This window comes from Artibeus jamaicensis, unplaced genomic scaffold (assembly GCF_021234435.1).
Source record: "Artibeus jamaicensis isolate MK-2021 breed Jamaican fruit bat unplaced genomic scaffold, CSHL_Jam_final contig_332, whole genome shotgun sequence".
In the NCBI taxonomy this organism is placed as follows: domain Eukaryota; kingdom Metazoa; phylum Chordata; class Mammalia; order Chiroptera; family Phyllostomidae; genus Artibeus; species Artibeus jamaicensis.
In genome coordinates, this window is record NW_026521788.1 from 24,311,981 (window position 1) to 24,331,828 (window position 19,848).

A 19,848-nucleotide genomic window follows, 5' to 3' on the forward strand; every position below is an offset into this window, starting at 1 on the left:
ACTGTGGGTGCAGTCATCCCGTGTATACTGCCCACAAAAATATGAGTGTGCAGTATACATGGCAAAATTTGGTATTTTAGGATGATGGGAGTTTGAGAAACTTTTGTTTTCTTTATCTGTATTTTTTATTTTAATTTTTATTTATCTATTTTTAGAGAGAGAGGAAGGGAAGGAGAAAGGGAGGGAGAGAAACATCAATGTGTGGTTGCCTCTCATGCGCCCCCTACTGGGGACCTGGCCTGCAATCCAGACATGTGCCCCGACTGGGTTTCAAACTGGCAAGCCTTTGGTTCACAGGCTGGCACTCCATGCACTGAGCTACACCAGCCTGAGAATCTTTTATCTGTATTTTTTAACTTCTCTACAAAGAATACATATTACTTAAGTATTCAAAAAGCTATTCTTTTTATATATACACAGATGTGCGTATAACATTTGTTGTTCTGTCTTGACTGTAGATGTGTCTTTGTGTTTTGCAGGTGCAGCAGAGGCTCTCTTCTTGGCAGAATTTGGGTGTGGTGTATTGCAGTACTGTTGTGCCCTCTGATGGTGAGTTTTAGCAAATCCATTTAATCCATTTCTTTGTTTCCCATCCTCTAATTGACATAAATTTATAAACTATACTCTTTTGCTTAAAATTGGCTGCGAGTCAGAGAAAGAAGGAGGTAGTTTAAAGAAGAGAAATAAAATTTGAATGAGTATCTAGTGAATTTAGAGGAGGAATTGGTGAGAAAAACTAATAGACCCATCAAGTTTTCAGAAGTATGGAATATTACTGGTTTTTTTTTTCATTGATTTTAAAACTGGGGGCACAGTGAATGGAAGATCACAGAAGCACCATCTTTTATATTTTCTAACCATTGGGTCTTCATATATGGATAATAAACATTCCAGCCCCTTCCTGGTATCGGAGTCTACATGGAAGCAATTCAAAGTTGAGACCTACCCCCACCCCTTGCTTGTCTTTTTCTTCCTTTAGAGTCAAGACTATAATACTCTTCTTGATGTGGATAAGAATGAACAGATGCTTGGGGACTATATGCGGTGCTTTGTAAATGTCCATGATGCTGCACACTGACAATAGGATCTAAATTTTGCTTGTTTTTACAGTAGTAGAGGAGATACGTTTACTACTCTTCTTGTCATTTCTCTTACCCCGTATTGTACATTTACAGTTTAGATTATTTGCTTAGAGCTGACTGTTAAATATATTTACTCTGTGTTAAGTTTAGTTTGCTAGAACTCTAATTTCAACCTTATAAACATTAATTCTTAGAGCAGCCATCAAAAGAATATCCTCCAAACTTATAAGGACACCTGAAACTGAACAAACCCCAGGCGAACCATGAAAGTCCTAGGATCCTCTGTATTTAGTCAATATAGATAGTTGCAATGTTATCAAAACCCCCTCCCAGAGCTGTTTAGTTATCTGAATATATAGACAGTGTGTTCGTATCTGCCACATTCTCTAAACTTGGAGGAAATATCCATTTGTGATTACTTACTTATAATATGGAGAAGTTGAAAGGAAAAATAAGCCAGAATCAAAATAAGAAAAATAGTAACTGGCTTTCTTTTTCTTACCTCTTCAAGACATAAAGAACTGATAAAGTAATATATCTATATAAATTAAAAGGCAGCACTCAGTACTTGTTTACAGCTGAGGCCAGCTAGGTATGTCGACCCCAGTCAAAACTCGGTATGTGCGCAGATGCCAGTATTTCCCACATGGCCCAAAGCCAGTGCACCATAATGCCACCTCCCCATGCCACCTACTTCGTTTCCTCTCTGGCTCCTGCAGAGCAGTGGGCGGCTATCACACTTACCCCTCTCACTGTCCTGGCCCGTCAAACGTCCGACTGGGTGCCGTCCACATCTATGCCAGCACCACTCCCAGGTCCTCTTACCTCCCGCATGACCTCTGCGGGGTAACACGATTGGATAGTCTCAAGAGAATTTCTCTTGATGTAGAAAATACTGTTCATAATGTTGAGTCTTCTTGGCTTTTGCAAAACTAGCAGCATTTCATTCAAAAATTTCCAGCTTTCATAACATTGTCTGAAATTGTTATATATTGTCAGTATATAGTAATATGTATCCAGTAGCTTATGTATATTCAATATCAACTAAATTATACTACAACAGTACAGTCATCTGCCAGTGGTTTTTAAGATATTCAGAGTCAATTAACTTGAACTAGTGAGTTTATTTGGGAATTTATATTATATTACCACTTAATGCAGTTACTATTATCCTGTATGCTAATCTGCATGAAAATATTTCAGTAATGTAACAGTGGTACAGTTGTACTGGCGTATCTGTCTGCATGTTATCCAAGAACATAAATGCTAGTAGGTTGTCCCTGTGTTGTGTGAGGGATTGAAGGTAATATTTTTACAAAAGCTGGAAGTGTTCAGGTGTTTGATGACACGGGCCATGAAAGAATTCACAAAGAGAAGAAAGTGCAGAGAGTAAAGGTTTTATTTTCACTTTCCCAGGGGAAGGAAAGGCCTAGGTGTAGAGAACGCACCAGCCCCAGCCCAGAGGGGTCAGGGCTGTGAGTGTTTATAGGGTAATGGGGCGGTTGTAGAGCAGGATGTTTGAGTTAGGCTGCAAAGTGTTTTGACGTTATCTTTGGGTGCAGGGTTCGTGGCCATTGTGGTCTGGGGTGTTCTGTTTCACAAGTTCCGGAGCCTCTGCACCTTCAGGGTGCTTCCAGTAATGTTCTGGTCCTGAGGATAAAGGCTCATAAAACAATTAGGGTCAGTCATGCTTTATGGGGTCCAGTGAGCTCTGGGAAAGAGGGCCTGAGAAAGTGGCTTTTTGTCCTGTTGGAAAAGATACATTTCTTTAAACAGTGGCTTCTAAATTTCCTACCAATAGGAAAAGTAACTCATATTGGCTATCAAGAAATAGAAGCACAAAATTTTTTGATTTAATGTACCAGTAACTCAGGGAGTGTCCTTACTACTGCCAAATTATATGTCTTTCTTATTTTGTATTTCTTGATTAATTTTACCTTAGGTCAATAGAGCATGTGAGAAAACTCTGCTTAATGCACAGCTACTTTAATAGATTTAACCACCAGTAGTGAACAGCTCTACCATCATTTATTGCTCTTTGTGGTGACCACAGGTCATATAGTCTGTTACCAAAAGAGGGCTTGACCCTAATTTTTTAAAAGTACAAAATCTAAAATATGCACATTGTATAATTATGATATTTATATTACTAGTATATATCACTAGTATATACTTCCTCAGTAATATCTGTTAATAATTTGGTTTGGCAAATCTTTTAGTTATGACTGTGATAGCTGATATAAAATATATAGATTATCTTAAATGTTTAACTTCCCTACTGAAGCAATCTAAAAGGTACTTATTTTTTGTATGTGTGATAAATACTTTTAAGGATCTAGTGTAGGTTCTAGATTCTTTCTCTAGAAGGAAATTTATATATATACCTATGAAGTTTTACATGTAATTTCTTAATGACCAGGCTGCCTTAAACCAACTTATAGAGTCCCTAGTCTCATGGACCTCAACTCAAGAGCTGCTTTGGATGTATTGCACACAGGTGCACATGCACACACCTGGACCCACATCCGTGTTTCCCTTCAGGAGAGGCATTGTGCTTAGAGGTTAAGAGACGATCTTTGGAGTCAAGCAGACCTAAGTTTGCACCCCATTTCATTATTTAACCACCTTATAACCTTAGGCAGGGTAACATTTCAAAATCTCTTTCCTTGTGTATGACATGGAGATAGTATTATTTACTACCTCCAAGAGAGAAATGCACTTACCCTTCAGAAATTGTACTTACCCACCAAAAACTCTTATTCTTTAAAGGGTAGTAGTTATGGTAGTTTTATAGACACCTAATCTAAAAGATGTGGTTTTAGGGTTCTCATTTTAATTTCTCTGTGCCCCAGATTCTCAAATGTAAAATGACTCACTGTGAAATTTTTACATTTGTATGATTTATAACTAAGGCATTCAAAGCCTTTAGGTGTTCCCTTTCTTGTTGATGGAAGTTAAGGATGAAAGTAATGCTTCTGTAATCAGGTTGAGTGTATAATTTACCATCCACCCAGGACACTTTTGAGAGTGAGAGGGGGACAGAGTTGTACTAGCAGTTTCAATAGCATAAGCCAGGACATATCTTCACCTTAACTACAGGGAAAGTGCCAAAGGTGAGCTGACGTAAGAGCAAGGAAAAATGGCCTCTTCTGTCTGGCTTCATTTCTGTGCACAGAAATGTAATGAGATTCAGTTAGCTCTGTATTGTGAACTGTGGTAGAGAGGTGTGTTTATTTTGTAGTTAACAAAAAATACGTAAGATTTTCTCACAAAAATTGTTTGAGGGTAAGTAATTTTAGTAATGGAAAGTTGTTGGAAATTCCTGTTGAATAATAAATAATCAACTATTTAATTAATCCAAGTATAATATATAAATTCTTAACCTAATGTCTATGGATGGTTTGGGGATTAGATATGTGCCCTGAATTTTTTCTCTTGATTTGTATCCTGTTACTTTTTAAAAGATTTTATTTATTTATTTTTAGGGAGAGGGGAAAGGAGGGAAAAAGAGACGGAGAAAATATCAATGTGTGATTGCATCTCACATGCTTTCTACTGAGGATCTGGCCCAAAACCCAGACATGTGCTCTGACTTGGAATTGAACCGGTAACCCTTAGATTCACAGGCCGGCACTCAGTCCACTAAACCACACCAGCCAGGGTGTCCTGGTACTTTTTTTTTAATTCTTTTTTAATTTATTGATTTGAAAGAGAACAAGACATCAGTTCTGTTGTTCTATTTAGTTATGCATTCGTTGGTTGATTCTTGTTTCTGCGCTGACCAGGGATCAACCCCACAACCTTGGTGTATTGGGACAGCACTCTAACCAACTGTGCTACCCAGCCAGGGTCATTGTCCCGGTAGTTTTTCTAAAAAGCTTTATTGAGATATATTTTACATACCACAAAATTCACCTGTGGTTGTGCAAACATCATAAGAATCCAGCTTTAGATTGCTTGTTTCTCTCATAAAAATTCCTTTGTTCCTATTTTGCAATCAACCTCTGCTCCTACTCCTACCCCAGGCAATTACTAATCTACTTTCTGTCTCTATACTTAAACCCTTTCTGAAAATGTCGTATAAGTGGTTCATACAATATGTAGTCTTTTGTATCTAGATGCTTTTACACATCATAATGCTTTTGAGGTTTATTCATATTGTAGCATATATTATAGTTCTTTATTTTTATTGTTGAGTAGTAGTTTAGTACTTGAAAATACCGTATTTTGTTTATTCACTCACCAAATAAAAGGCATTTAAATTGCTTTCCATTTTGAACTATCAAGAATAATACTGCTATCAACATTTGCTTATAAGTCTTTGCGTGGCATATGTTTTAATTTCTCTTGAGTAGATAATTGGGAGTGGAATGGCTGAGTAATATGGTAAATATATGTTTAACTTTTTGATAAATTATAAAACTCTGTTCCAAAGGGGCTGTACCCGTTTGCATTCCCACCAGCAATGTATAACTGTTCCAAATTCCCCATACCCTCCCCAACATTTGGTATGGCCAGTCTTCTTGATTATAGGCATTCGAGCAGATTGTTTGCATTGTGGTTTTAATCTGCATTTCACTGATGACTAATGATGTTAAGCATCTTTTCGGATGCTTATTAACCATTCAAATATTTTCTTTGGTAAAGCGTCCAAATTTTTTGCTCATTCCAAAAAAAATGACTACCTTCTTAGTATTGATTTGTACATGTTCTTTATTTTCTAGCATTTTTGAAATAGTTTTTGAGGAAAGAGATGATTTTTTTTGAGTCATGCTGTGTTATTAATGGTCACACTCTTGTACACAGCAGTAAATTCTGTACTTGTTGTCATCATACTGAGGGCACAGACACATCCCACCACCATCTTTCATTCCAACTTTTAAAAAACATAACAAAAAGAGAAAGGAAAGTAATGACAGTCCAAAGATGGAACACAAAGCCTCAGTGTGTTAATGTGGTTAGAGTTCTCACCGACCTAAATATGAGGTTGGAACAACTCAAACACCTTATATTTTTCCGTTTTTGAAATATAGTCTACAGTTTGAAAAGTTTTTGTAAGTATAAGTTTCAATTTCAAATTACCAGAATGTGGTTGAACTTATTCCATCACAAAGTCTCTCCTTTTTTTTTTTTTAAAGAGTCTACAAAATTGACTTTCACATTGCCAAGAAAAGCAGGCAAATGAAATTGGAAAGAACTTTAAGTTTTATTTGCTCACAGTATGTGAACTGGCTTAGCTTGGAATAGAAGCAGATTTATATCAAATTTCAGATGATGTCATCTATTCTACGATTGTGACATTTATTCCAATATTTTGAAGTAAGTTTTGAAGAAATTAGAAACTATCCCACTTCCCTCCACAATGCAGTTTGATAAAACTATTAATATTGCTCTGAGGAGTTAGTTTTTCATTTTTATCTGATAGTAAGCAAATTGACACAGCCAAAGAAAAATCTTGAATATGTAAGATTCTCTTATGGAAATTAGAAAGGCTGTTAACATTATTAATAACTATTACCATGTTTCAAAAAGTGTTCCATTTCTTTGCCACAATAAATTACCAGAAAAACGTTTTTTGATGTTGAGGAAGATCTTGTTACTTTACTTTCTACACAAATGATGCATCTTCCAAACTTGGCAACATGCATATTTATATTACTTTGGACAAGAGAGGAGCTGCACCCACCGTAATAATGCATTGGTTCCCCCACCACCGCCATTGGCATAAACTGGTTGGTATTGAAGACTCTTCCAATAGACTTGAAGGAAGCCTTTCTTGCTACCACAGAAGTAATCACTCTCATGAGAACAAGATTTAATAAGAAAAAAAATCAAAATAGAATTTTTTCTTTACCTGATTAAACATTAGACAGGAGTTTTCTTTTTAAAAGAGAAAGCTTAATAGGAGGAAGAGTTTAGTTGGCTTGATTTATTTGGGGATACCTAGGGCTTTATGAATGAGCATAGTCTTCTCATTTAAGACCTTATAGTTGTTATTACTGACTTAGTAGAAAGATCATGAACTATTTTAAACAGGCTATAGCTCCAGAGTAGGCAATTAGAAATAGACAACAATCTAAATTTCCCAACTGCTGGAGGAGTTTCTCTGTGTGCTGGTCATGGACAGAAAGCCTTGTCCATTTCTCTGCCAGAATTAAAATTCAGAGCTCTTGAAGATTATCTCCACTAAGAAACCTTAAAACTGAAACTTGGATTTGTAATCTTTTCATTTTGATATTACATCAAAGCAGTGACCTGAATTCAGTCCTACAAGTCTTAGAGAATTCTTAGGTTTCTTGCACATGCCTAGCATAATATCATCTGGCAAAGTGAGCTCGAGACCTTGTGATCATGTTTGTTACCACACTATATGAGTACCTTTCTTAGAATCTCAGAGTTTTCACAACTTCTTTTCATCAAAACAGAAAGGCACAACCTTTTATTTTATTTTCATTTTTTATTTTACTTTATATTTTTCCTCACCTGAGGACATGCTTATTGATTTTAGAGGGAGGGGAAGGGAGGGGCAGGGAGGAAGAGAAGCATCAGTGTGAGAGAAACATCAATCCCTTATGCAATGGATCAAACCTACAACCCAGGTATGTGCCCTGACCTGGAATTGAACTTGCAACTTTTCTGGTTACAGGATGATGCTCCAACCACCGGAGCCATACTGGCCAGCACAGAAAGTCCCTACCTTTTAGATATCAAAGATGATATTTAAGTACCATGTTCCAAAAACAATAGCAGTCCTGTAATTGAAATGTTCTTCTGTATAGAATTAAAGTTTATTTTGTTTTAATTTGTAGTCTTGTTTTCATTGTGGTTTTAATTTCATTGTGTTTTTAAAAATAACAAATAGCCATTGATTTTGCTTTAAAAGAAGAACAATGCTTCAATTTTTGTAAACATTCATTTTTAAAATATGCAATGTAGTAGTGTCCTCAAGCTGCCATACCAAAATACCATAGACTTGGTGGCTTAAAGAACAAAAATGTATTTTCTCTCAGTTTTGGAGGCTGGAAGTCTGAGATCAGGGTGCCAGCATGGTCAGGTTCTGGTAAGAACTCTATTCCTGGCTTGCAGATGGCCACCTCTCACAGCGGGGAGTGGAAAGAGCACTTACTCTTATAAAGCCACAGTCCTATCAGATCAGGGCCCCACTTTCATGACCTCGTTTAACCTTAACGATCCTGTCTCCAGATTCACATTGGGCATTAGAGCTTCAGCATATGGATTGGGGGAGAGGGAAAGGCAATATAATTCAGTCCATAGCAGGCATTATAAAGGAAATCAGTTTCCAATGAAATAAAATAGTGTGTGAAAATTTTATGTATAAGTTGCTTGAATTTTCCAGGAAATAGGGCTAAAGGAGGAATCTAATTCTTTATCATATTCTCAAAGAGGTCAAAGATATTAAGGAACACAGAATTGGTTTATATAACTTACACTCTTAACCTTTGTTGCCTTCAGTGGAACAGGTCATTTTTGTTCTCTTGAAATTTAAAGGCATGATTGGAAGTTTTTTCCAATCATGATTGGATGTGTTATATGATTTCAGTCTTTAGGTTTTAAGACTTTAGATTTTAGGAAAAGCAGGAGAAACTATTAAAGCAGGCATTTTCATATATTCTCATTAAACCATGTGAGGTTTTAGAATCCCTGCATTATAGATAGGTAAGGACACTGAGGTATAGTGATGTGGAGTAATGTGCCCAGGGATTCAAGGTGTCTCCTGTGGTAGAACTTGAGTACCAAATCTAAGGTTCCAAAACCCGTAACTGTTCTGCATCACTGCACTGTACTTTAAGAGTGTATTCCACTTTTCACCACCCAGAAATCAAAGTGGGTCAAAATTTAATGAAGTTACTTTCATAACAGCACCATCTCTTAAAAAGAGAAAAGGGTTAGAGCACTATATATTAAAAGATGATTTATGACTTTGTTTTCACAGCTTTTATCATTTAAACCTCATAATAATATTGTTTTTTACATTCTGCAGAGATTCAGTTGTACAAATACTAAATCACCTGAAGTACACAATACTATATAGTAGATTTGATTAAATTTATTTTGTACTACTAGTTATAAAGATCCAAACAACTGGATTTATCAGACTACTAAAGTTATGGTTATATAATTGAGTGTTCTTATATTGATAGGAGAAGATATTTTCTACATAAATATATGTTTTTCAAAATCAGTACTCTTCAAATGATGTTAATATGTGACAGAAATGTGACAGGTATTTTAATATATTTTGAGTAATTTAAAGATGTTTTTATTTATTTTACATATTTAAATTGATTCTTCTGTGATTATTGTGAAGCAAAAGCATGTTTGGTTTATACATGTTAATTATAAATTCCAATGATATATTTTTCCTTGATGTATAAGGAAAGGCTTTAATATCACCAAAATAAGTGTTTATTCTATTAAAATGGTGTTTTCACTTTTGTCCAACACACCATAATTTAATGAAAAAAGAATACAGACTTTTGAAATTATATTTATAAAAGTCATTATTAAATATAAAATATTTTATTGTATTTAGGCATGAAACTAGTAAAAAATCTGTAAGCTGACTATTGAGCAGAATAAACTTTACTGAAGGACATAAAAGAAGACAGGGGTAATGGAAGAGTTACACCGTGTCAGTGCACATGCGGACAACAGCATGAAAGTTTGTCAGTTTCCCTGACATGAGTTTATAAACAGTGCAACGCTATCAAAATCCCAACAGGAATTCATGAACTTATTTAAAATGTATATGAAAGAATAAAACTAAACATGTAATAACTAAGATAAATTTGGAGTAGAAAGAGGGAAAGAAATACCTAAACCACGTAATTAAGATATATTTCTTAAACCATGATAATCAAAGTAAAGTATTGATACAGGAAAGATTGTAGGATCAGACTAGAGAAACCTTGCAAATATGGAAATCTGGCATGTGATATAATTAGCATTGTAAATCAGAAGATTGGGTAGACTCTTCAGTCAGTGGTACTGTTGCAACTGACTTCTTACCTCAAAAGTAAATTCCAGATGGCAAATGTGGAACATAAAGTTCTAAAAGGTTAAAAAAAATAAAGCAGTTGGCCAAATTTTATAAGAAACTAAAAATACTGCCAACTCTCTTAGCCTCTTTAAAAAATTTATAATAGGGAAGAAAAAAATCTCAGTTTTCAACCGATAAATAAATTGTAGTATATTTAATATAATTTCCCATAGAACTTTAAGTGAATGATTTAGAAATATGATTCAATTTGAATAAATCTCAAAGCATTACTGAGTATAAAAACCAAGTTGTAGAAGGTTATATGTACAATGCTACCATTTATGTAAAGTCTAAACACATGCAAAAATTATGCTGTATATTCAAGGTCTGTCCAGAGGTATCCAGCCATGTAACATGAAAAATAGAGACATTTATTGAAGAAGATACAAAGAACATTGTACATAGATAGAACAATGATACCTCTGTCCCCTTCACCTTTGGACCTCACACAGTTCTCCCCATCACCATCACCTGCCTGGTTGTATTTTCCTGAATCTCATCAACTGTCTGAAATCTCTTCCCTTTCAAAGGTGATTTTAGTTTTGGGAAAAGCCAGAATTTGCTGGGGGCCAAGTCTGGGCCATAGCGAGGCTGAGTCACCTGGGTGATTTGGTGTTTTCCCAAAAGCACCAAATTCTGCATGAGACGTGATGCATGAGCAGGTGCATTGTTGTTGTGATGAAGCTGCTAATCACCGGTTGTCCATAGCTGCAGCCTTCTGAATCTGAATAGTTTCTGCAGAGGAATGTTCAAGCTTAACGCAAAATTTGATGCAGATGTGATGCTCTACTGGCTCAGCCATTTTTCATGTGATGGCCACACAGTACACATGCTCACTCAAAAGCATCTATTGCCCCACTGACTGGTACAGTGAAGCCATCAATTTACGCATGCGCGTTCCAGTCCACTCTTCTTGGCTGCCAGGTTACATCGATGTTGCACAAACCATTCTCATTATATTAATCATGGATGGACTTTTTCTGGACAGACCTCATATGTACTTAATACTGTGTAGCAAATTATGGTAATACTTAGTGGTTTAAAACAATAAAAAATCTTTAGTTATCTCACATTTCTGTGGATTGGGAATTTAGGAACAAATTCACTGGACAATTTGAAGTTTCATGGAGTTGCAATCCCATGTCAGCTAGGTCTACAATCATTTGAAGGCTTGACTGAGGCTGGAGGATCCAGTTCTAAGGTAGCTCACTAATGTAGTTGAGAAGCTAGTGCTGCCTAGCTCTTGGTGGGAGGCCTTTACTTCTTTTCCATGTTGGCTTCTCCATAGGGGTGTAGGATTGTCCTCATTATGTTAACTACTGTCCTCATTATGTTAACTAACTACCCAGCACAAGTGAGTCAAGAGAGCAGAACAGAAGCTACACTGTCTTTTACAGCATAGCTTCAGAAGTTACATACCATTTCATTTCTGTTTATCCAGACCAGACATGACTTGATGTGAATGGAACCTCATAAGGACGTGAATACCTTGAGGCAAGGACCGTGTAGAGCTCTCTCAGAGGCTGGCTACCACAATATTTACTGTATATTGTATCAATATATTTGAGAGTGTGTGTGTGTGCATCTGTGTCTGTGTCTGTGTGTGTCTGCCTCTGTGTGTATGTGTCATGGGTAGGAATAATAAACACAAAATACCAACTTCAGGATCACGGGGGAGGAGGGTTTGGAGAAAGAAAGATTACCTGATTCATTGTGGCTAAGGAGCAAGACTGGAATGCAGGGTTATGTGAAATCTATTAATGGTAAATTAAGGAGGCAGGAGAATGCAAAGCAGGGAAATCCCTGGGATTGGGTAAAAAGCAAAATGGAGAGACATGTATATCTTTAACTTTGGTGGTCACAACATGGTCAGTGTCACAAGCTGAGGCAAGTCTGTCCCAACATGGTCTGGGATATGTGGATCCTTGACTCCGTGCAGCAAAGATTTCAAGACACAAGTTCAGGTGATTTCGACAGTACATTTATTAACACTTGGGACAGTGAGACAAAGGAAAGGCTTAGGATAGAAGGGGCAAGGCCACAGCAGCAAAACTGAGCCAAGCACAGCTGCTTTGACTCAGACAAAAGGTCACAGAGGCAGAAGAAGTGAGCCGTGGTAGGGTTGCTTTGCTTGCTGAAAAGTCACAGAGGCAAAAGGAGGGCCCTTGGAGACTGGATCAGGGGGTTAACCTGGATAAGCCGCCACTGCCCACTGCTCCCCTGGTTACAAGTTAGAACCTTAGAGCTCAGAAGAAATGAAGTGAAAATACACATCTGAGGAAAAGGAGAGGGTCACAGGCACGCTCAAGGGAAAGCACACACTGCCATTCTTCGTCTTAAGGGTTTTTACCAATTTTCTGCAGGCAGAAATTTTAGGGGAGGTCTCAATCGATATTCATCAGCTTTCCAGGTGTGTCCTTTAATATGCTGATGTATCAAAACTAATGGTCCAATGGAGTTTGAGATCATTTGCTGGTCAGCTTCACCTCTATCTTGGATTTGTCTGGCTCTAATTGTTATTGTTCTTTATTCCTGACTTCATTCATTCTTGGGCTTATCTGGCTCTAATGGCACTAATTGCATCTCTGTTTTCTGTCTCACTGACAAGGGAGATTTAAGCTACCAGCTCTTTGGGGAAAAGAGATGTAAAGTTCCTGCTCTTAGGTGTCTTTGGTTAGCAAAGATAAGATTTATTGACTTATTGCTTGGCTGCTAATTGCTCAGCCACTGAACTATCTGTCTCAGTTTCCCCATTCCACTTTGCCAGGTAATTTTCCTAGCTTCTTACTAACCTGCCTCAATAAACACAATGCAATACAGATGGTATTTGGGCAACAAGATAAAAATGAGGGGTTCTGCGGTCTCCTGCTCTGGTGCAGGCAATTGTGTTTTAAAGGGTCTGGAAAAGAGCACTCTAACATTTCAAAAATATGTTGTCTTCAATGCCAAAAGACAGTAGACAGGCTCACTTAAGGTAGACTGACCCATGTCAAGGAAGCTACAGGCCAGAGTGTGACTACCCACTGTGACTCACTCCTAGTTACTAGGAATTTTTATGTTCAGACCATCCTATGTGGTGTTTACTTTTGGTCCTTGAGTTTGTAAGGACACCATGCAGGCCTCACCTGAGCTTCTCGGGTTTAGTATGTGGCCCTTTTTTGTCCACAGAGTAGTCAAGGATATCAGATAATTTTCTGGATTGGACAATATTTATGTAATGATGGTGTTACTGACTGAGATGAAAACTGTCAGAGATGGTTGGTTTGAGGAGATTAGTTTAATTTCAGGATTTTTGAGGTTTGAGGTATGCCTGTGGGAAACCTAGTGAGTTGTCCAGCAGACAGTTGAATATAGGTTTGGGGCATCAGCATTTAGATGGTGGCTGACACTTTGGAAGGATGTGAGATTGCCTACAGCAGCAGTCCCCAACCTTTTTGGTACTAGGGACCGGTTTCATGGAAGACAATTTTTCCATGGACCAGGATGATTCAATTGCATTACTTTTATTGTGCACTTTATTATTATTACATTGTAACATATAATGAAATAGTTATACAATTCACCACATGCTAGGGTTAGACAAGTGCGCAGTGCTAGAAAGAGTCACGGACAGAAGAGGTAAATAAAATAATGGGCGGGCCACCCATGGACTGAAATAGGTGTCTGATTGTGACTTAAAGCCTGCCACTGATGCAGCTTAATTGTTACTTGCCACTCACTGATAGGGTTTTGATATGAGTCCACAAGCAGTTGATTTATTGTGGTCTCTGTGCAGTCAAACCTCTCTGCTGCTGATGATCTGTATTTGCAGCCGCTCCCCAGCACTAGCCTCACCGCCTCAGCTCCACCTCGGATCACCAGGCCTTAGATCCTCATAAGGAGCGTGCAACCTAGATCCCTCACATGCTCAGTTCACAGCTGGGTTTGCCTCCTGTGAGAATCTGATTCTGCCGCTGATCTGACAGGAGGCAGAACTCAGGTGGTAGGTAGTGCAGGCCATGGGGACTGGCTGTTCACTCACTCACCCACTGCTCACCTCCTGTTGTGTGGCCCAGTTGCCAGAGAGTATATGAAGTGAGAAGCACAGAGGTCTAGGACAAAGCACTTAGAAACTTAAGGGATGAATACAGAAAGAAGAGCCAATGAAGGAAAACTAGAAGGTGTAAAAATAAAGGTAAAAATAACCAGGAGAGTGTGGAAAAAGGAAAGCTTTTTATAAAGTGAAGGAGTGGTTAACATCATAAGGTGCTGCTAAAACAAGTTAAGGGCTAAAATTATTACTTAATTTAGCAATCATTTAATGTCTTATGTGACCTGAGAGAAAACAATCTTTTTAGTCAAAAGATGAGATGAACAGCCATTTTGCATTGGGTTGAACTGTGTGACTGTAGCATCATCATATAACCTGGCTTAACTTTATTCTTAGCTGTGAAAGAAGGGAATTAGTCTATATGATTTCCCTGGCCCTTCCAACACTAAAATTCTAGTTATAATTCACACTTCTGATATAGAATATTGCAAAAAAAGGGAAGAAAGAAATAGTGACAAGACAGAAGCCACTAAAATCATCCATCATATAAAGTTCAACTAAGTAGTTCCTCATTGTACCAGTTCCCTGTCATAATAAGTCTTTATTATATATACAATCAAGCTCATAAGATGGTATATTTTAGATATTTTACCCATTATTTTGAATGCCACATATTCTACTATGAATTTTCATGAACATTTTTAATAATTAGCCAATAATAAGCATTTATGTTTTATGACATCTTTTATACTTGATGTCCCAGCTCCATTTTTAAAAAATTAGTTCCTTCTTCAAACCCAAATGTCTGTTTACCTTGCAGTTCTTTTAGACTGAAAAATTCCTTGTCTTTTTATTTTTATGCCTAAATCTGTTGTCATGTTCTGTCTCTCAGTATTGACATTGGGTACCCCATATATTCTAGGTTTCTTTGAATCACACTGCGTAAAACATAAATTATTTCTTATTTTATTGAAATGGAAACCAAAGCAAAAGATTTTTAAAAACCCAACCTGAGTCACTTCATGAAATTCACACTTAAAAAGAATATCTGTTTCCAAAGAATAGTAGCTGACAACTGCCATTAGCTTGTAAATGCCCATTGCGACCTCACAACAGCAAGCAGTCATTTTATCGATGGTAGCACTGGGGAAACTTGGGTAATTGTCCTTTCCTGGTTGCAAACCAAGAAAACTAACATTTACATTACAATCCAGTGTGTGGAAAAGAAGAAGACCTGGGGATTTAACTCAAAAGCAGTATTATAACAGAGATTTATCAGTTCCAAAATGTGCTGCTCCATGCAGAGTTTCTCAAAGCTGTCAATTTCCTCCCTTCGAAAAGTTTCATAATCTTCAAGGAAAAAGTTAAAGTGGGTGAGAAAGATTTCAATTTTTTTCTGTTGATTTTGGCTCAGTTACTTTAAAACAGTAACCCCTAGGCATTTACCTGTGAAACTGGTGTTTCAGTGAAATTTTTCAGACTTTATGTGTTTAAGAATCATAGATTCCTATCTTGTATTTGGCCCCAAGAGTCAATATTTTGGGGGGATAAACTAAGATTTCATTGGTAATTTTAAAATACTGTTATTTTAGTAAATTTACCTTTGAGCATTGTACAAACTTTTTTTTTTTTGCACCCGTGAGCATTTAGTGAACTCCCCCTCTGTGTGGCTTCAGGCTGCCAGCACACAGGCCCACCAACATCTTAATCTTCTCATCAGCTCATCTGCTGAAGAATTTGGCCTTCACAATGACGGGCCACTTTGGGGGCTGTCTCTTCCCCAGAACTTTGTAGTAGCCTGATCCCACCACAGCAATGATGGGAGTGGCTCCAGTCCTGTTTTTGGCAGCACTTACCCGTGTCTGCTCATTGACCAAGGTCCACAGTTTATTAAGGTTCACAGTGGGGCAGGAGCTCTGGTTCCTCTTTAAGTGGTAATGCCTTGAACTTTCCCAAAGTAACCTGGCAGACTACCTCAGCCTACCAGGTGCTTCCTGTGCTTGCTGATGCAGCTGTGGTCATGGCTTATGTGGCCTGGAAGTTTCCAGGTCTTCCTCAGTCTGGATGGCATGTTGGTGGCCGAGATGCAAGAGGCCAAACTTTTTTTTTAATTGTTCAATGACAGTTTTCTCAATTTTTCTCGCCATTGCTCTCCCCTGCCCTGCCCATCCTCCCTCCCCCACTCCCACAGTCAGTCCCTATCCTGTTGTCCATATCTATGGGTCCTTAATACATGTTCCTTGACCTGAACAGACACTCCTCCAAGAAGGACATAGAATGGGTCCATAGACATATGAAAGGATGCTCAGCATTACTAGCCATCAGAGAGATACAAATTAAAACCACAGTGAAATACCAATTCACACCAGTCAGAATGACCATCATAAACAAATAAACAAACAATAAATGCTGGTGAGGTTGTGGAGAGAAGGGAACCCTAGTGCACCATTGGTAGGAATGCAGACTGGTGCAGCCACTGTGGAAAACAGTATGGACTTTTCTCAAAAAACTAAAAATGGAACTACCTTTTGCTCCAGTGAGTCCACTGCTGGGAATATACCCTAAAAATCCTGAAACACCAATTTGAAAGAACCTATGCACCCCATGTTCATAGCAGTGCTATTTCTAATAGCCAAGGGCTGGAAACAGCCTAAGTGCCCATCAGTAAATGAGTGGATTTAAAAATGGTGGTACATTTTCATAATGGAATACTATGCAGCAGAAAGAAAGAACTCCTACCCTTCTCAACAGCATGGATGGAACTAGAGAGCATTATGCTAAGTGAAATAAGCCAGGTAGTGAAAGATAAATATCGTATGATCTCACCTATAAGTGGAAGCTAATCAGCAAAATAAACAAAATTCTATTCTATTCTAGCAAAGTAGAACCACAGATATGGAAATAAAGAACAAACTGACAGTGACCAGAGGGGAGAGGGATGAGGGATAACCAGGGAAAGAATGGGAAGGGGTAAGTCCATGTCTCTATGGTCAGTGAATATTTGACAAAGGGGGCAGGAGCAAAAAATGTAGTAAAAATAGCCTCTTCAATAAATGTAGGAGACCTGGACAGATACATGCAAAAAAAAAAATGAAACTAGACCACCAAATTACACCATACACCAGAATAAACCCCAGATAGATAAAAGACTTAAATGTAAATTGTGACACCATAAAAATCCCAGAGGAAAACATAGGCAGGAAAATTTCAGATGCCCCACGCAGATATTTTCACCAATACATCTCCTAGGGCAAGGGATATAAAGGAAAGAATAAACAACTTGTACTATATCAAATTAAAAAGCCTATTTTTTAATTTAAATTCAACTCTATTTTTTAAATCTGTGGTTTAATGGGTTTTTTTACATATAGGAAGGAAATAATTGAGGGGAAAAATACCAAGTGAACAAGTTACTGTATTTTTCAGACTATAAGATGCACTTTTTCCCCCCTCAAATTTGGGAGGAATAATGGTTGTTAATGCTGCTCCTGAGTTCTGTTTACATTTATATTGGTAAAACATTATGTTATTAAATATTTTACCACATTTCTTTGCTTCAAATTATTTTTCCTATTTTCCTCCTCTAAAACCTGGGTACATCTTATGGTTCAAAAAATACAGTGATCACTTATTTTTATGAACTCACCATTGCTGCCTGCAGAAAAGAGGAATATTCATGTTAGTAGCTCTGCCTTTAAGAAGACAAACACTGGATTGCTAAGATTCTTTCAGAATGGATAAAGAAACTGAAAAATTTTCAAATATCTTTAGATACTGAAAACTTTAGTTTGTACATGCTGTGTATTAAGTTCATATTACTATGTCTGGCCTCTTCTTCCTTAGAAACATAACCCCCCCCCTTTTGGAAGGAAAAAAGCAGTGGGGATTTTTGACTTGACTTCTTTTTAGTTTTTATGTAAAATTCAAATCATGTATTCACAAAGAACTAGCTGCCATGGGAGTTGCCATCCTACTGTCAACAACTAGAACACCAGACAAAATGTGTGAAACGACTATTTTTAGACATTGGACAACGGCACAGGACTGCGATCTCTGAGAGAAGAGAAACAAATTGGATTAACCCTATATCATCCTAGCTCACAGCCTGAGGTTCTGGCTGGATTGGTTCTGAACCATAATACCAGGCCAGAACAACTTCCATGGAAAGCAGTTACTGGGAGCTATAAAATGAATAATTCCCAGTGCTCATATAGGGCCAGAAATCCTTTGACTTCTCTCTAGCCAAAAGGAGAGACATCACTGAATACATGAACATCAGTAGAGAGACTCCCAGAAGAATCATACCTTGGAAATGGGACTAAATTGGCCCTCAGACAAAGGGTTCTCTAGATCTGTCCTAATAGACCTTTTTAAAGACTTGAAAGTAACTTAACTGAACAAGATCCAGCATTCAACAATATAAAATTAACAATTTCCAACCTCTAATCAAAAATTACCAGAATTATGAAGAAACAGGAAAGAACCAAAATAAAAATCAGTCCGTACATATAGACCTAAAAGTGATGAGAGGATGGCATTAACAAATGAGGATTTTAAAATAGGTATTATAAATATGATCCTTACGTTCAGAGAGGAGAAGGAAAACAAAAGCATAACATGAAGAGAAATAGAAGTTATAAAAATAAACAAATGGCCCTGGCCAGTGTGGCTCAGTTGTTTGGAGCAAAGTAACATTCCACCCTGTAATGGAAAAGTTGCAGGTTTGATTCCCAGTCAGGACACATACCTAGGTTTCAGGTTCAGTCCCTGGTCTGAGCGCAAAGAGAATGCTTACTTATTAAGCACCTTGGATATAATACTGTATTATAAATATGAATTGACTGTCCTTGAGTAAGAGTCTTGCTTATTGGTGTACTTCAAGATGTCACTCATTCCCTAGATTCTTTTCTTTAAATTTTTGTTTATTGATCTTAAGAGAGAGAGAGAGACAGAAGTGTTGATGTGAGAGAGAAATATGGATCGGCTGCCTCCTGTACACAACACACCTCGACCAGGCATCGAATCTGCAACCTTCTGGCATACAGGACAGTGCTCCAACCAACTGAAACAACCAGCCATGGCTCTCCCGGGCTTCTGGCAGCTCTGGCTCTCAAGAGCCACCTCCTGTAGATTATGGAGTCAGCTAGCAATCGCTGGCTACTTAATAAAATCTTACTAAATGGAATCTAATAAAGTTCTGCAGCAGTACCAAGAACTTTACCTCAAATTCCTGAGAAAGCCTCTCTCCGATCCACTTAGAAGATAATCCTTTACATGTTTTTGTTTTTCTGAAAAGTGAGTTGTATGATTCATATGGTCTCCCATAAGTTAATAAAGGACATACTCATAAACCTTTGAAAACATTTTAAACCATACTACTAATAATAGATCCCATATAAGAATGGTAATAATATAGTTGTAACTTATAATGAAATCTAACTTTCATATGAATGTTGCTCTTTTCCATTCAGATGTGACGGTGGTGTATCAAAATGGGTTACCTGTGATATCTGTGAGGCTACCATCCCGGCGTGAACGCTGCCAGTTCACACTCAAACCTATCTCAGACTCTGTTGGTGTGTTTCTACGGCAACTTCAAGAAGAGGATCGGGGAATTGACAGAGTTGCTGTCTATTCACCAGGTACAGTCATCTTCATTGTTAATTCCCACCCAT

The 19,848-nt window shown here is 37.6% G+C and overlaps 1 protein-coding gene and 1 pseudogene across 2 annotated transcripts in view; one reads left to right on the forward strand and one right to left on the reverse strand.

Moving 5' to 3' along the window:
- The window catches only part of MCU (mitochondrial calcium uniporter), a 217,004-nt gene that overhangs the window by 159,146 nt on the left and 38,010 nt on the right, over positions 1-19,848 (forward strand). For both annotated transcript variants that reach the window (XM_037130504.2, XM_037130505.2), the window contains 2 exons: positions 480-549; positions 19,645-19,815. In XM_037130504.2, coding sequence (XP_036986399.2) covers positions 480-549; positions 19,645-19,815 — 241 coding nt within the window. The remainder of the gene's footprint in view (positions 1-479; positions 550-19,644; positions 19,816-19,848) is intronic.
- Positions 15,820-16,244, reverse strand: LOC119038170 (60S ribosomal protein L27a-like; annotated as a pseudogene).